Genomic DNA, 15995 nt, shown 5'->3' with positions numbered 1-15995 from the left:
TATAAAAACTAACACCTGCTGCAAAAATTTGCAAAATTTTAGGTTTTCATAATTGCAATATTAGAAGAAGGCTCAGAATGTTATGAGTACTTGGTTGCCAGCACTTTAGTTTAAATTATTTTTCGATTTAAATTGCTTTAACGTAAACACTTTAAAGGGGATGTGCTCTGTGTATCTTTAATCTGTATTTTTATTAAAATAAAATTATTTAAATCTTTTAAGTGATTTCATATTTGTATGATTGTCCAGCTCCGCCATCGCACAGTGGTTTAGAAAGTTTTTTTTAAATAATTCGTTATCTCAGGAACTATTGAAGAACTATTGTTACGAAATTTGACATGGTTGGCGCTGAGGTGTTTTCGAGTTGATTTACGTTTGTTCAGTTTCCTGTCTAGGGAAACAAAAGTGCGTAGCCTCTCAAAGTTGGCCACCTCGGGTCTCAAATTTTAAAAAAAAAATTGCCAAAAATCCATTTATGATCCGAATGAAAAAACATAAAAATTTGTAAAAGGGAGCAAGGTTTGTGGAACTTCTGAGGAGTAAACAAAGGCTTTTTATATAAGTATTTGACATTGGTGAAAACCTTTGGACTTGAAGATTTATATTTTGGTAAAATCATGGCATTATAACTTTTGACATTGTTTTATTTTCAAATGCCGAAATTGCTAAAACGTGGAAAATGTATTCCAAAAACTTTTTTAGAAAAGTGCCTACTGTAATTTTATTTACCTTGTGATAGTAAAATGACTTTGCAAGTGTTTAAAAATGTTATAGGGCTATACAAATATGGAGCTCTTTCGTGGATCTGTGGTTTTCCTTTTTAGAATTTTTTACTCAAACTTAACCCTTCATGCCCACTGTTAGTCGTTTCGACTAACATTATTGATTTTTCCCGTCGCAACTTTTTTTTCTTTCTGTATCGTTTTAATTTTTTACGTTGAGAGATCTGATTCAGTTGTGCTTCTACTGACGATCAGTACTGACTTGTTGGGTAACTTTTTTAAGTAGTATCTATATGTTTGTAAAAACAGCGTAGTCATAACGAATAACATTGGTATTATTGGCATTTTTTTTTTTGCTTTACAAAATGACTGCAACTAGAATATCTGATGATGAAATTTAAAGATGATGATGAAGAAGATTTTAGTGCCTCCGAGAGCGAATATGCGCCACGTTTATCTAAAAAAAGTTCTTTGGAAGATGTAGTGGACAGTGACAATTATGAAAGCAGTGATCACCATTTAGAAGATAGTGATGAAGAACCACAGTTCTGCTCAGGAGACGAGTATTGAAAATACAACTCCAAAAAAATTAACAAAAGAAACATTTGCGCATTCTGTCCTTACCAGAAGACTGTATGCAAAAAATGCGCAAAAATATATGTGGCGAACACTAATTTGAGCTTTGCGCCTTTTGTGCAAAAACATTGAAGTACAACTTTGTTTCGATTTTAATTACTTAATGTATTACCTTAATTTTATAATCACAGGAAGCCTTTTAAGTTTATTTTATTTTTTTAATTTTTTAAAAACTCTAAGTGATATTGCTAAAACTGAAGAAAGACAACAAGTTATTACATTACAAATAAACAAGGGAATCAGTTTGTTAATCATTTAAAAAAAATATTTTCACCGAACACATCAAACAAAGCAATTGAGTTGCCACCTGTTGTACCCAATTTTGGAGCAGCCGTACCCCTACGCTTTGAGATTCGAGAGATCGAAAATGCTATTGTTGATTTAAAGCCCAAGAAAACGAATGGTATGGACAAGATCAGCAACAAGATGCTTATGGAGCTACCCAAGCCGGGAAAAGATCACATAAAGGTGGAATCATACAGACCCATCAGCTTATTGTCTAATATATCAAAGCTATTTGAGAAAATACTTATGAGCAAGTTGTACCCGATGTTAACTGAAAACAATTGTATTCCGAATCATCAATTTGGATTTAGAAGAAAACACAGTACTATCGAACGAACCCATAGACTTGTAAATATGGTGAGAAAAGCGTTTGAAGAAAAGAAATACTGTTCTGCACTCTTCATCAACATCTCTCAAGCGTTTGATAAGGTATGGCATGCTGGATTAATATACAAACTGGGTCAAAATTTACCCGCAAACACACTTAAGCTGTTGGAAAGCTACTTAACTGGTCCCACATTTAAGGTTAAAGAGGGAAACTTATTAAGTACTGCACAACCCATTGAAGCTGGAGTCCCCCAAGGCAGTATCCTGGGACCTTTTGTTATATGTGATATATTCGTCTGATATGCCAACTAACAATCGCACTCATACATCAACATTTGCTGATCTAAGCATTCATGAAAACCCTCAAGAAGCGTCTCGTTACTTACAAAATCACATATATGAATTAGAAAAATGGTTAAATCAATGGAAAATTAAAGTCAACGAGCAAAAATGTACACACATAACATTTACATTGCGTAAAGAATCATGCCCCCTATTCATATCAATAACCAAACAATAATTCAACAATCGGAAGTGAAATACCTCGGAATACATCTCGATCGTCGCCTTACAAGGAAAAGTCATATAGATGCAAAGTTGACTCAAATGAAATTGAAATCTTTTAGTAAAATTGTTTTATGTTAAATTCCCAATTTTTAATTTGATAAATTCACTGAAATTTATTGTTGGGGGATAAGCTAGTTCCTATGCGCATTTCACTGGTTGCTTAGGCCAGATCATCAGGAAACCTTTTCCCAAAAGGCTTTAGAAAAACTAAAGATATTATACAAATAAAACTATAGAGTGTTTGAGAATTACAGACACTCAAGCTTTATTTGTAAAAATATCAAAGCTTAAACAAAACACCAACATTAAACCGTGATGTATCTTTTCTTACATTTCCTTACTACAATTGGTTGGTTTCTTGCCGACAAAAACTGTAGTGTGTAAGTGAGTAAAAAAAACCAAAAAATAAAAACAACTTGCTTTATTGTTTTCGCAAGAAAATCAAAATAAAGCGAGTTGCCAGTTTAGTCTTGTTCGGGAATACAAAATTAGTATCTTAGTATTCAAATAAGTCAAATAAGTCGTATTCAAATTAATTGGCTTATTGGCAGAAACTCTACGCTTAGTTTAGATTGCAAACTTCTACTTTATAACATGATCATAAAACCGATATGGTGTTATGGCATACAGTTATGGGGCACGGCCTCAGCGTCAAATGTAGAAAAGATCCAAAGACGCCAAAACAAGTTTCTAAGAATAATCACAGTTGCCCCCTGGTATACAAAAAAATGCGAATATACACAAAGATCTAAACGTGCCCCTTGTAAAAACTGAGATCACGAAGAATGCAGAAAAATATTTAAAAAAGCTTGAAATTCACCCAAACCCATTGGCCCGCAACATATTAGTAAACCGTGGCCACACTCGCTTAAGAAGGAGGGACACAGCAGACCTAATCTAGAAGGAAGAATGGCAATTTAACCAAAACAACCACGAATACAAAATTTTTCGTCCGGCACTGGCTGGACTTATTTAATAATAATTAATAGATATAAGATTTGTACCACTTATCGTTAGTTGATTATTTAGTTGAAAATTAAAAAAAAAAAAAACAAATAAATCAAAAACCAAAGCAAACATAAAGGTTTTTCATTTTTATATATAAAAAGGTATAGTATTTTATGTTTTCAGTATTTTTTAGGAAGTAGGCGTACCACCGGTTCCACAGAATCGATGTTTCGCACATGTTAGTCGAATCAACTAACATTAGTCATAACGCATATAAAATATGATTGGGCATGCAGGGTTAAAATTTATTTTTAAAATTGGCCAATTTTGGATAGGTCTGGGGGGTACTATGTCCGCTTAAGTGAGCCAAGTTTTATTTTATACCCTTCTGCATTAAGTTCTCTTTCTGGCTCATATAAAAATTGTATATACTCCCGAAGAAAATTTTATTCTATGGAATTTTTTATAAAAACAAGTAAGAGTACTAAATTCGGCCGTGCCGAATCTTAAATACCCTCCACCTAAATATGATGGTATAACAACTGAAATAATATAACAATTGTTAGAAAGACTAGTTTATGCAGAAGATATTTTATTTCAAATGCACAAAAAAATGTATCTAATTCAGCAATTTATAACTGAAATTCCTATTAAAACGTATGGAATTTAACAATTTATATATTTAATAATTAGTTAATACTTTTGGATCAACATTTTTCCCTTTTAATATCAAGTGAAGAAACAGAGTATAAACAAGTAAGAGTACTATATTCGGCCGTGCCGAATCTTAAATACCCTCCACCTAAATATGATGGTATAACAACTGAAATAATATAACAATCGTTAGAAAGACTAGTTTACGCAGTAGATATTTTATTTCAAATGTACAAAAAATTGTATCTAATTCAGCAATTTATAACTGAAATTCCTATTAGAACGTATGCAATTTAACAATTTATATACTTAATAATTAGTTAATACGTTTGGATCAACATTTTTCCCTTTTAACCTCAAGTGAAGAAACAGATTATAAACAAGTAAGAGTGCTATATTCGGCTATGCCGAATCTTATATACCCTTCACCTTTGTTGTGGATGCATTATTATTTTTTATAATAAGTATATAGGTATGTATGTACATTGCCCACTTTCAGCGTACAGCATCCTAAATTTATCAAGAACACAAAAAACAACAACAACGCCAAACGAAACAGAACACCAAAAGAAAAAACAAAAACAAAATACGCAAGGCAATGAAACCAACACACATCCAAACATACGTTTAATTGTATAAAAAACAACAACAACGCCAAAAGAAACAAAACACAAAAGAAAAACAAAATACGCAAAGCATGCACATTCAAACATACGATTTGTTGATTTTTTGTCAAAAAATCCAACACACATCCAAACATACGTTTAATTGTATAAAAAACAACAACAACGCCAAAAGAAACAAAACACAAAAAAAAACAAAATACGCAAAGCTTGCACATCCACACAACCAAACAAACGGTTAGTTGTATAAAAAACAACAACAACGCCAAAAGAAACAAAACACAAAAAAAAACAAAATACGCATAGCTTGCACATCCAACCATACGTTTTGTTGTTTTTTTGTCAAAGCATGCAATACATTGTGTTTTTTGATGAAATTTTCAGAGGTTGTCTCGGATTTTTGCTCATATCTCCGTTATTTATGGACGGATTTTGCTGATTTTAAATAGCAAAATTCTCGAAAGTATGTCTGACAGAATTGTTGAAGATTTGGATCCCGGAGATATCTGGGGCCTTCAGAAAATTGATTTCAACAGACAGACAGACAGACAGACGGACAGACAGACAGACAGACAGACAGACAGACAGACAGACAGACAGACAGACAGACAGACAGACAGACAGACAGACAGACAGACGGACATGGCTTAATCGACTCCGCTATCTATAAGGATCCAGAATATATATACTTTATAGGGTCGGAAATGAAAAATGTAGAAATTACAAACGGAATGACAAACTTATATATACCCTTCTCACGAAGCTGAAGGGTATAAAAAGGGTATACAAATATATTTAGGCAAATTTCAAAATATTTGGTTGTGGGACTTATGTGGGAGCTATGACCTATTATGATTCGATTGTAATAAAATATTTTTACCTGATTATTATGTTTTTATGTGAGAGCTGTGACCAATTATGGACCAATATTCACAAAATTCAGTATTATGATTTTTGAATACAAATTACTGATCTGTGTACTATTTTGTTTTAATATATGGATGCTATGACCTATTATGGTCCTAAGTATTTAAGGGCTATTTTTGTAGAATTTCAAGAGTGAACCTTATATGGGAGCTATGCCGAATTATGGACCACTATTTAAAAAATCTTGTAGTACGATTCTTGGATACAAATTACTGATCGGTGTAAAATTTTGGTTGAGTATAGATTTTTATGGATATTTGTGCAGGGTAATGTGCTTTCCTGAAGTAGTTCTTATATGGAGGGTATGACCAATTATGGGCCTATCATCATAAAATTTGGTACATCGATTTTTGTATATATTGAATAAATTTGTTACGAATTTCAACCTGATAACTGTATTTGTAAGAAATTTATGAGGATTTTAGTGATTTTCGGGAGTGGACCTTATATGGGAGCTACGGTTAAATATAGACCGATATTCACAAAATCCTGTAGTATGATTTCTAAATATAAATTACGAATCTGTGAAGTTTTGTTTTGATATTGATGTTTTTTAGATATTTATGTAGGTTATTGTGTTTTTCGGAAGTGGTCCTTATATGGGAGCTATAACCAATTATAGGCCGATCTTCATAGAATTAGGTACAACGATTATGGTATATATGGGGATTATTTGTGACGAATTTCTACTTGATAGCGACATTTATAAGACATTTATACTTATTTAAGTGATTTTCGGAAGTGTACTTTATATGGGGGCTATCGTCAAATATGAGCCGATCCACGAAAAGTTTTGTAATATAATTTTTTTTTCCACGAAACTTATTTTTGCTGAATTTTCTAAGGATATTCCTACTCTGTAGGCACATACAGACCATAGAACCATATTTCGGGAAGAAATTTGTATGGGGGCTAGGAGAAAACTTGAACCGATTCTTAGAATTTTCACCAGAGTTACTCCTTTTATCATAAAAGTACCAAGTGCAAAATTTTATGATATTAGCAGCAATATATTTAGAAAAATTACCAAAAATATGTGAAAATTATCAATATTTGTTTGAGGTCGTCCCACATTTTAATTCATAACTTTGGATCCACTGTACCGATGTAGCTGATTTTCAATACCAAACTGCTTAGGACAATAATAAACATTTTTCTTGCAATTCTACTAAGTTTGTTTGCACAGACGGACATGGCTCAATCGACTTAGAATTTCATAAGGATCAATAATATATATATATATTGGGTCTCAGATGAATATTTTTCAATGTTACACACGGAATGAGAAACTTATATATACCCTCATTTACCACTTATGGTGGTGGATGGTATAAAAAGTAAAAAATACTGGCCTTTTTACATGTTCCAAATTTGCTTGCGTATAACTTTTTATAGATACGAGATATCTGTTAGGCAGTTTTTTATTTTATTTAGAATTTTATCGCCAATTTAGCATTTTTTGTTGTAGGTCCTTCATATCTAAAAAAAAACATGAAAATATCAAGTTAAATTAAAAAAAATAAATCCATAAACCTGAATTTCTCTTTAGCTAATAGAGGTGGCTTTCACATGTAGATAAGTATATTTTATGTAGATCTTCTCAGGGAATATTTATATTTAAAATTTCAGCTCATTCGGATTAAAACTGTATTTTTTTAAATTTCAGACCCAAGGTAACCATCTTTGAGGGGCTGTGCACTGGTCTCCATTAGCGCTAGCAAGCTTAACAAACGTACATCAACTCTAAAATACCTTAGCTCCCACCATGTGCAATTTCGTAATAATATCTTTAATAGTTCCCGAGATACCGAAATATTTCCAAAAAAAAAGTTTGACTTATTGTAATCAAAATTTGGCCTTAACTTGGTTTCGAGAAATGGCCCTGTCTACTGGAATCCAAGACAGTTCGATTTGACACCTCACGATTATTTACTGTTGGGCCACGTGAAGTCAGTGGTTCATGCTGATAAACCAGCAACAACTGACTCCTTGGAAGGTAAAAATTTTCGTGTTATTCGTGAAATACGACTAAAAATGCTAGAAAGAGTCGGCCCAAAATTGAACGTCCAGAATATGATTCGTCAAGAACTACAGCGGTGACCATATGCCAGAAATCATGATCAAATTTTATTGCTATGTATTGCACATTGTAAGCTATGACCTTTTTTAATCTTTCTGGTATTCTGGACGTTTTTCGACTAATGCTGTCTTCAAACGAATCAGTTGCGTTCGGTACATCAACTACAGAACATTATTTTAGCCAACGAATCAGTTGCGTTCGGCACAGGTTCCCTGTGATGGTCTGATCAGATTTCAGAGGATCATAAAAGATATGACCCTTTTTCTCCCATCAAATACAGAACATTATTTCAGCGCCATGAATATTTGGCTTTGGTGTCGACTCGGCTGGTTGGCTGAGCTTCATATACAATCTCTTACGCTTCGCCTCATCGCAAGTAATTATTCGATGCAAAAATGTGCAATTTTCTCTTATAGCGTTCATGCATCAAAATCGACTTTCAAGGTCTCTCAGCTTCTATTCGTGTGGAACTCAAATTCCCTGCTTTTGGATGAATCATGCTATTTAGAAACGATTTGAAATTACTGTTTGAGTAGCTCCAAATGATTTTGCAAGCTGTTGTTGAGTTTGACAATAATCTTCAGGGTGTAATAACTCCAATTGTATTCCGTTTCAAAGTCATAATTTCTGAACCAAACAAATCATCTCTCGCACGTTTAATCCGATGGAGCACATTCACCATTAGCGCATCGAGTTTTTCTTTACAAATATTAATTAAACAATATATTGGGATAGATCTGTCATTTCAATGTTCTCTGTGCACTCAAAAAGTGAGCAGATTTTGTAAAACAAAATTCTTTGTGGAAACAATTACTTGTTTCCTTTTTAAATTTATAAATGTTTTTGTTTAAATTTTGTGTATTGTTTTTGCTGAAAAATCGAAAAAATTAAGCATAGCAGACAACCTGTTATTCAGTTCAACAGTTACCTGATTGTTGCTTTCCTGTTAAACATCTTTTAAATCCCTGTTCCAGCAAAATGTTCCTTGTTAAGTTTTAGCATGTCAAATGCCTGCCAACTTAAAATCTAAGACCCTAGCAAAAACTGTTTCTATTGTTTTTGCAAAACTTAATGTCAAAAATCATTTCCTAGAAAAAAAAACTACAACTTTGATAAACAATTTTCCCAAGAATTTCTTAATAGTGGAAAGGGGCAGCATACCCAAATTTACCATTAATTGGTCTATACTAACCAAGTATAATTTAGAGCATCTTTTTGGAATTTTTGGCAAAAATATTGTTCCTGGAAATTCTTTTGTTTTCAAAATTGTGAAAAAAATAGACAAACGAACAATTCCCTATTATTCGTGTACAAACTCTCTATACAAATTTTCCACAAATTATTACAATATGCAGCTGTTGCTGCAGCTAGCATACCTTTCAATTTTGATGCTGTGGCATGTTGTATTTTTGTTTAGTCTTTTCCGTTGCTTTGTTTGCCACATGCAAAATGATGTGAAAATTCTATTCAATTTCTTGTCTTTCATTTTACGAGAGTTTTTTTTTATTTTGTTTCTTGCTATAAACAAATTCTTCTGTGAATTTTTGTTTTCAGTTTGCAAATTTCTTGAGAGTGTAATGAAGAAAAATGATTCTAGAAGACTATGCTACTGCTGCCATTTTATGAATCATGATGCCATTATAGCGAAATATTTACTGGCGGAAATAGCTTTGAAATTTTTGTTTTGTTTAATTTGTGCAACGAGCAGATAGAATGGTACAGTGATAGTAGTTCTAAGTAAAGTGCAATACTTGAACATTTAATAAGAATATTTCCAGGAACTTGAATCCTTTTTAAATTGAATTCCAATTATATTCAGTTATTTTAATATTTATATGTTTAATTATGAATAATGAATTTGCTTTTAATGAAACTGGAAAGGTTATTTATTTGTTCAATTTAATTTGAATTTCTTTAAAACATTTTCTTCTAGATTACAGAAAGTTACAATTATAAATATTGAACTGTTCAATTTTCTGCAATTACTGTTAAGAAACTAACAGAAAAATACAGTTTTAATTATAAAATTCATTCAAATAATTAAAATTCCATCCACTTAAGTGTTATACAAAATTACACCCTTAAAGTATGCTAGTTTTAATAATTTGAGTTTAGAGTTTGCTGTTTGAACAGTTTTGATATTAACAATCCGTGATATTAAACACTACACCATTTTTAACTGAAATTGAGAGAATTCGAAATGAAATTGCTAATTTCAATCTTCAAATTGAGAAAATTCCAATTAATATTGAGAATTGCAATATAAAACCATAGAGAATCATAGAGCGGAAACTAGAAAAAAACCGAAACAAAAAAATTACTCAAAATAATCACACATACGAGTGTTGTTTTTGTTTTCACATAGTTTTTTCTACTAATACATTCTCATCAATTAGTTTTCTGACAACTGAGTTAGGTTTTTGAGAGGAGAGTTCCCGCTCTATATGTCTACTCTATGTATGAAACTTGAGAATTTTAATTTTAAGTTGAGAAAATTCCAAATGAAATTGAGAAATTTGATTTGAATTGGAGAGAATTCAAAATGAAATTGAGAATTTTAAATTGAAATTCCGAAACATAGAGAAACTAGAAAAAACTCAAACAAAAAAATTATTCAAAATAATCACACATACGAGTGTTGTTTTTGTTTTCACATAGTTTTTTCTACTAATACATTCGCACCACTTAGGTTTCTGACAAGGTCTGAGTTAGGTCTTTGACAGGAGAGTTTCCGCTCTATGTCTACTCTATGTATGAAACTTAGAAAAATCCAAATGAAATTGAGAATTTTAATTTTAAGTTGAGAAAATTCCAAATGAAATTGAGAAATTTGATTTGAATTTGAGAGAATTCAAAATGAAATTGAGAATTTTAAATTGAAATTCCGAAACATAGAGAAACATAGAGCGGAAACTAGCGTGTGTTGTTTCTGTTTTCATATAGTTTTTTCTACTAATACATTCTCACCACTTAGGTTTCTGACAACTGAGTTAGGTCTTTGACAGGAGAGTTTCCGCTCTATGTCTATACTCTATGTTCCGAAAATTCCGAATGAAATTGAGAATTTCAATAATTCCAATTCTAATTAAGAAAAATTTAAATGAAATTTAGAATTTTTTATTTTACTCGACATATGTAGACCAACATGGATATCTTGCAATTCCAAAGCGCTTTGGTGGAATGAAGTAGTTATACAGGACTTATAATCGTTTATTAATTCTTCAAGACATGTAATCCTCTGCTCTCCTACATTAGAAGGATAAACGGTTGGTATATTCATTCTTGACCTTACAATACTAGGGGTATCTCCTATTAAAAATGGTTGTTGATCCGTCAGCTAATAGCTAGTTTTAGCAATAAAGCTGAGCGCTCATTAGGGGAAGTGTGCCTGGCCTGGATGTGATCCCGGTAAGTGCGATACCTCGCAGACTTAGATCAATCGCAGTCATTCCAGCGAAACCGCATGACCCTGAGGAGATCCTTGCGTACCTTCCGAGCGGGAATGCAGACCAACCGACTCTTAAAAATAGGAAGGTGGTCGTTGTCCTGAAGCAAGAGAAGCAAAGCCGAATTTACTTCCGATTTGATAGTATTAGGCTGCGCATCTGACGTCAATATTGACCCCGAAAATTCTGATGTCAAACCAGAAGCTCCGCAGGATATGGACTGTACAAAAATCAAGGTGACGAACCCATTAACCTGGAAGACGAAATGGAGACCCAATAAAAATTCGGTATGGTTGGGGATCTATTCCGTGAAGTGGAGGATGAGGACGCTCTTCTGGACTCTGATCCAGACCACGGTGAAGTTGATTAAGGCTATCCTTCACCATTCTAAAGCAGAATCTGCTGCACTACTCTTCCATATTGCACAGAGGGATGGCTTCATACATTTTTGTGCAAAAATTATAAGTAGTGGTCGTAGAGTATTGAAATTTTCCACTGATAATTATATGAACTACATTAAGAAAATCATGAAATTTTATCAAAATCGATTACGCCCAACGCCCACTGCCCATACAATCCAAATAGATTTTTTCACATAAAGTTTTTCCTATCCAAGCAAAAGTCTAGAAATTTGGTACATACATTTTCTGAAACAAAAGAAGAACGCATGCTAAATTTTACTAAAATCGACCACATCCCCCGCATACCGCCCATGTAAGCCAAAAAGTTTTTTTCGCATAAATTTTTTCCTATCCAAGCAAAAATCTAGGGTTTCAATAAAATCGGCCACGCCCACCACCCATGAAACCCATACACAGATAAGAATTTTTTGGGATATTTCGTTTATAATTCGACAAAAAAAGTTTTCATCCTGTTTCGAAAACTTCCGAGAACTAATTTTTTTTTAGTCGAAACCTTTCATTTTATTAAAACAACATCTTTTTCCATGGAAAATTAAAAATATAATAATTTTTAGAGGCTTACAGATTTGGGCATAACGGTTAACAGTTGATAATATCCCCATAATTTTTTTTTTATTTATGGAGAAATGCTATATTTTTCAAGTATGTTAAAGGTGAATATTATTTAAAGGAAAATTATACATATATAAACTACTGAATTTCGTGAAAATATAAGTAAAATTTTGCTTAACACCTTTGCATGGACTTTACTTCAATTTTACAAATTTTCTTAAAACTATAAGTGCGCATTTCATCTTTAAACATTTCTCTACAAAACTAATCATTTGATTTTTGAAATTGAGTGGTCGAAAAATAGGCTTTTTGACACCAAAATCCCTCTGTGTGTTGTAGAAAATGATGAGGACACCGCGTTGGTCCAAGAGCCATGGATATGCGGGGTACAAACTTTTGTATATTAAAGGCACAGGTAAAATAATATCTTATATATTAATTCTTGTTGTTCCTATAAGGAGCATAGGGCCGTATACGGTTTCATTAATCCTTTTAGCTTCGGATGATAAGCGGATTAGGCTAAAACATCCTAAAATATCTTGCACACTGGTTAAAAACCATCATAATATCTTCATTCTAATTAAAGTGATGGAGATACAGTAACCGCTGCATGGCAGTCAAGAGCATCCAACATCTTGCTCATCTCATGCTATATGGTGCACGATCAGGCTGAGCCACCATCCAACAACATGGTGAGAAACATGATGTGTGCTGCCAATCGCAAGGCATTTAGATGTAAGGTGATGAAACAGTAAGTAACATTACTCTTTTATACATATCGATAAATGTTTGTAACATTCTTAATCCTCAATGCTTTTTCTACATAAGTTTTAAAGTATTCGAGTGATAGCATGAACTATCATATAATTGGAAATAGAAATACCCGTATACCATTATACTGTCCATTTAATATTTAACAGAAATATCACACCGTGGCTGTTGCAAATTTATTGACTTATTTAAGCCAATTTGAAATTCAATAAAACAGCTCAGCCTTTCTGCAATTTATAGTTCTTATGAGTGTGTGTTTCTATAAATGTTTCTATAGTTATATGTGTTTGTGTATACAAATGTGTCGGTGTATGTTTTTATGCCCTCCAGCTCTGGGAACTAGTTGAGCATGGTCGAATATATCAACCACACAAAACCAGTATAGTTTACCCATCAACCTAGCAAGTCTGTTAATACGGCCATGTCTTTGGGTTCGGATCAACTGACAGCCTCTCCCAGCAGTTTTACATGTAGTTAATGTTTACGTTATATAAAATAATATTTACAAATGTCTGATTATTTCACTGACTTCAATTTATATATCTTTTGGTCACTTGACTCGTATGTGCTCTTTATAGTGCAAATAGATGTTAATTGCTTACTTTGTACATCCCAGGAAATTTAGCGTGAATACAGGGGTAGCATAGGGTGGCCCTTAATAAACGAAAGTTGGATTTTGGCCATTCTCACCCTCCAGTTTGGTGAACATTAGCAAAAAAATCATCCTGAAAAAATTGTAGGTAAATCGGTTGGGGTTAAGACATGCCGCAAGCCCTCTGAAGTTTTGAGATGCATTTACAAGGGGAAAAAATGCATTTTTTTCAGTTTTTGTAAAAATTTTGCCATTAAAAAATTACTTTTGTAATTTAATTTAAAAGAATCGAAATGTGTACGTAATTGTCGTTCTAATGAGACATAAAAAACAGAAATCGGTCAAAAAATGTTAAAGTTATTAAAAATTCGCCAGGCCATTAACGTGTCTCAGGCCACTAGAACATGAAATGTAGGAACAAAATTAACATATTTTGAGAAATATTAAAATAAAAGCTCATTTTTACTTAAAATATGTCCATATTTACTTGTATATGAGTTTTTGTCTTCGTAGGATACCGTTAACCTATTCTTAGGTATGAACAAAAAAATTTTGTTAAATTTCATCAAAATCGGCCCAAAAATATACAACATTTCGAACATTTCAAAATCTTTCCAAGAGAAATTCCAAATATTGAAAAATTTGACCTTTGACCTTCACGATTTAAGGGTTAACGTTTTTTGATTTTAGTAAAAGTTTCAGAGTATATTTAGAATTATCTGGACTATAATATTCTAATTAAGTTTTGCTTAAAATTCATAAGAGTAAGAAAATAGAGCTCATTGGCCTAAAAATTGCCAAATAATTGTTTTTTCTCGAAAATTTCCAAATTTAAATCGCAGGTACGGAAAAACTATAAGAGATATTTTCATAATTTTTTCACATTTTTATTCCCTATTACACTCTTAATAAATCCCAATGAGATGATCAAAAAATTCTGAAATTTGTTTAACAAAATTTTTAAAAATTTGAAAATGGAGTTTTGAAACTGCCGTTAAAAAAATTAATTTTTTTTGTTCATACCTAAGAATAGGTTAACGGTATCCTACGAAGACAAAAACTCATATACAAGTAAATATGGACATATTTTAAGTAAAAATGAGCTTTTATTTTAATATTTCTCAAAATATGTTAATTTTGTTCCAACATTTCTTGTTCTAGTGGCCTGAGACACGTTAATGGCCTGGCGAATTTTTAATAACTTTAAAATTTTTTAACCGATTTCTGTTTTTTATGTCTCATTAGAACGACAATTACGTACACATTTCGATTCTTTTAAATTGAATTACAAAAGTAATTTTTTAATGGCAAAATTTTTACAAAAACTGAAAAAAATGAATTTTTTCCCCTTGTAAATGCATCTCAAAACTTCAGAGGGCTTGCGGCACGTCTTAACCCCAACCGATTTACCTAAAATTTTTTCAGGATGATTTTTTTACTAATGTTCACCAAACTGGGGGGTGAGAATGGCCAAAATCCAACTTTCGTTTATTAAGGGCCACCCTAGGGTAGCAGAGGGGTATTCGAGTTTACTTTTCGAAGGCGAACCCGATAGACCCCTCAGGATCAGGACCTCAGAATTTGTTGTGGTTTGCCCAAAATTAAGGCCTATACAAAAGATAGTATCATTTCCAAATTTCACAATATCCTGGCAAAATTCCAAAAAAATCGAAAATTTCGGATTTTTAGTTTGTTATTTTGAGAATTGAGGGATTTCGTTTTCCTAACTCATATATTAGTTTCCATCTTAACAATTGGTATCAAAAGCTGTACCGAAGTAAAAAATTTCATTGCCATATCTTAACGAACAATCCTTTTATTGAATATTAAAGAAGTGGCCACTTAAAATCCGTACGCACTATAGTAATCATAGCAACGCCCCCTATTATCAAAATGGAAAAAGATTTACATACGTTTTTAACAACAAATCTACCATTATTCTACAATGAATTGCAAGTCATTATGTTTAGTTTTAAAAAGTGTAGACACAATCTAGAAATTCCGACTTTGTCGGGTTAAAAGATAGCCAAAATCTGACTTTCGGCAGATATCAGGTCAAAATGTTTACGTCTCGGCAGCTCGAGGTTGTGAGGCCTTTAAATATGAATACGTAAAATTGAACAAAAATATTAATTCAGGCAATACGCAGCTGCGGTTTGAAGAGTCAAGCTTTTCAGACATGTTTTTAAAGAATTTTCAGAATTATATATAAAAAGAGAGTTTGGAAAAGCGATTGCTGTCATTTATAAGACATCACACATCTGATACAAAGTTTCAGCCAAGTTATCATTACTCAATGACAAGTTGTCATTACTCAAATACTACTATGAAGTGGTATAATGAGAATAACATTGATGTTATACCAAAACACATCAATTAAACAAATTGCCCAAATCTTTTTCCAATCGAGATATATTGGGCAATTGTTAAACGTAAATTGAAA

General features: G+C 32.4%; 1 protein-coding gene across 1 annotated transcript in view; it reads left to right on the top strand.

Moving 5' to 3' along the window:
• Window positions 1-1112: 1112 nt before the first annotated feature.
• Window positions 1113-15995, top strand: part of LOC135950444 (nucleolin-like) — a 178527-nt gene continuing 163644 nt past the window's right edge. The window contains exons 1-2 of the mRNA XM_065499988.1: window positions 1113-1285; window positions 12776-12924. Coding sequence (XP_065356060.1) covers window positions 1113-1285; window positions 12776-12924 — 322 coding nt within the window. The remainder of the gene's footprint in view (window positions 1286-12775; window positions 12925-15995) is intronic.

This window comes from Calliphora vicina, chromosome 2, assembly GCF_958450345.1.
Source record: "Calliphora vicina chromosome 2, idCalVici1.1, whole genome shotgun sequence".
Classification (NCBI taxonomy): domain Eukaryota; kingdom Metazoa; phylum Arthropoda; class Insecta; order Diptera; family Calliphoridae; genus Calliphora; species Calliphora vicina.
The sequence above is the reverse complement of the archived record's forward strand: the minus strand, read 5'-3'. Positions and strand labels throughout refer to the sequence as shown.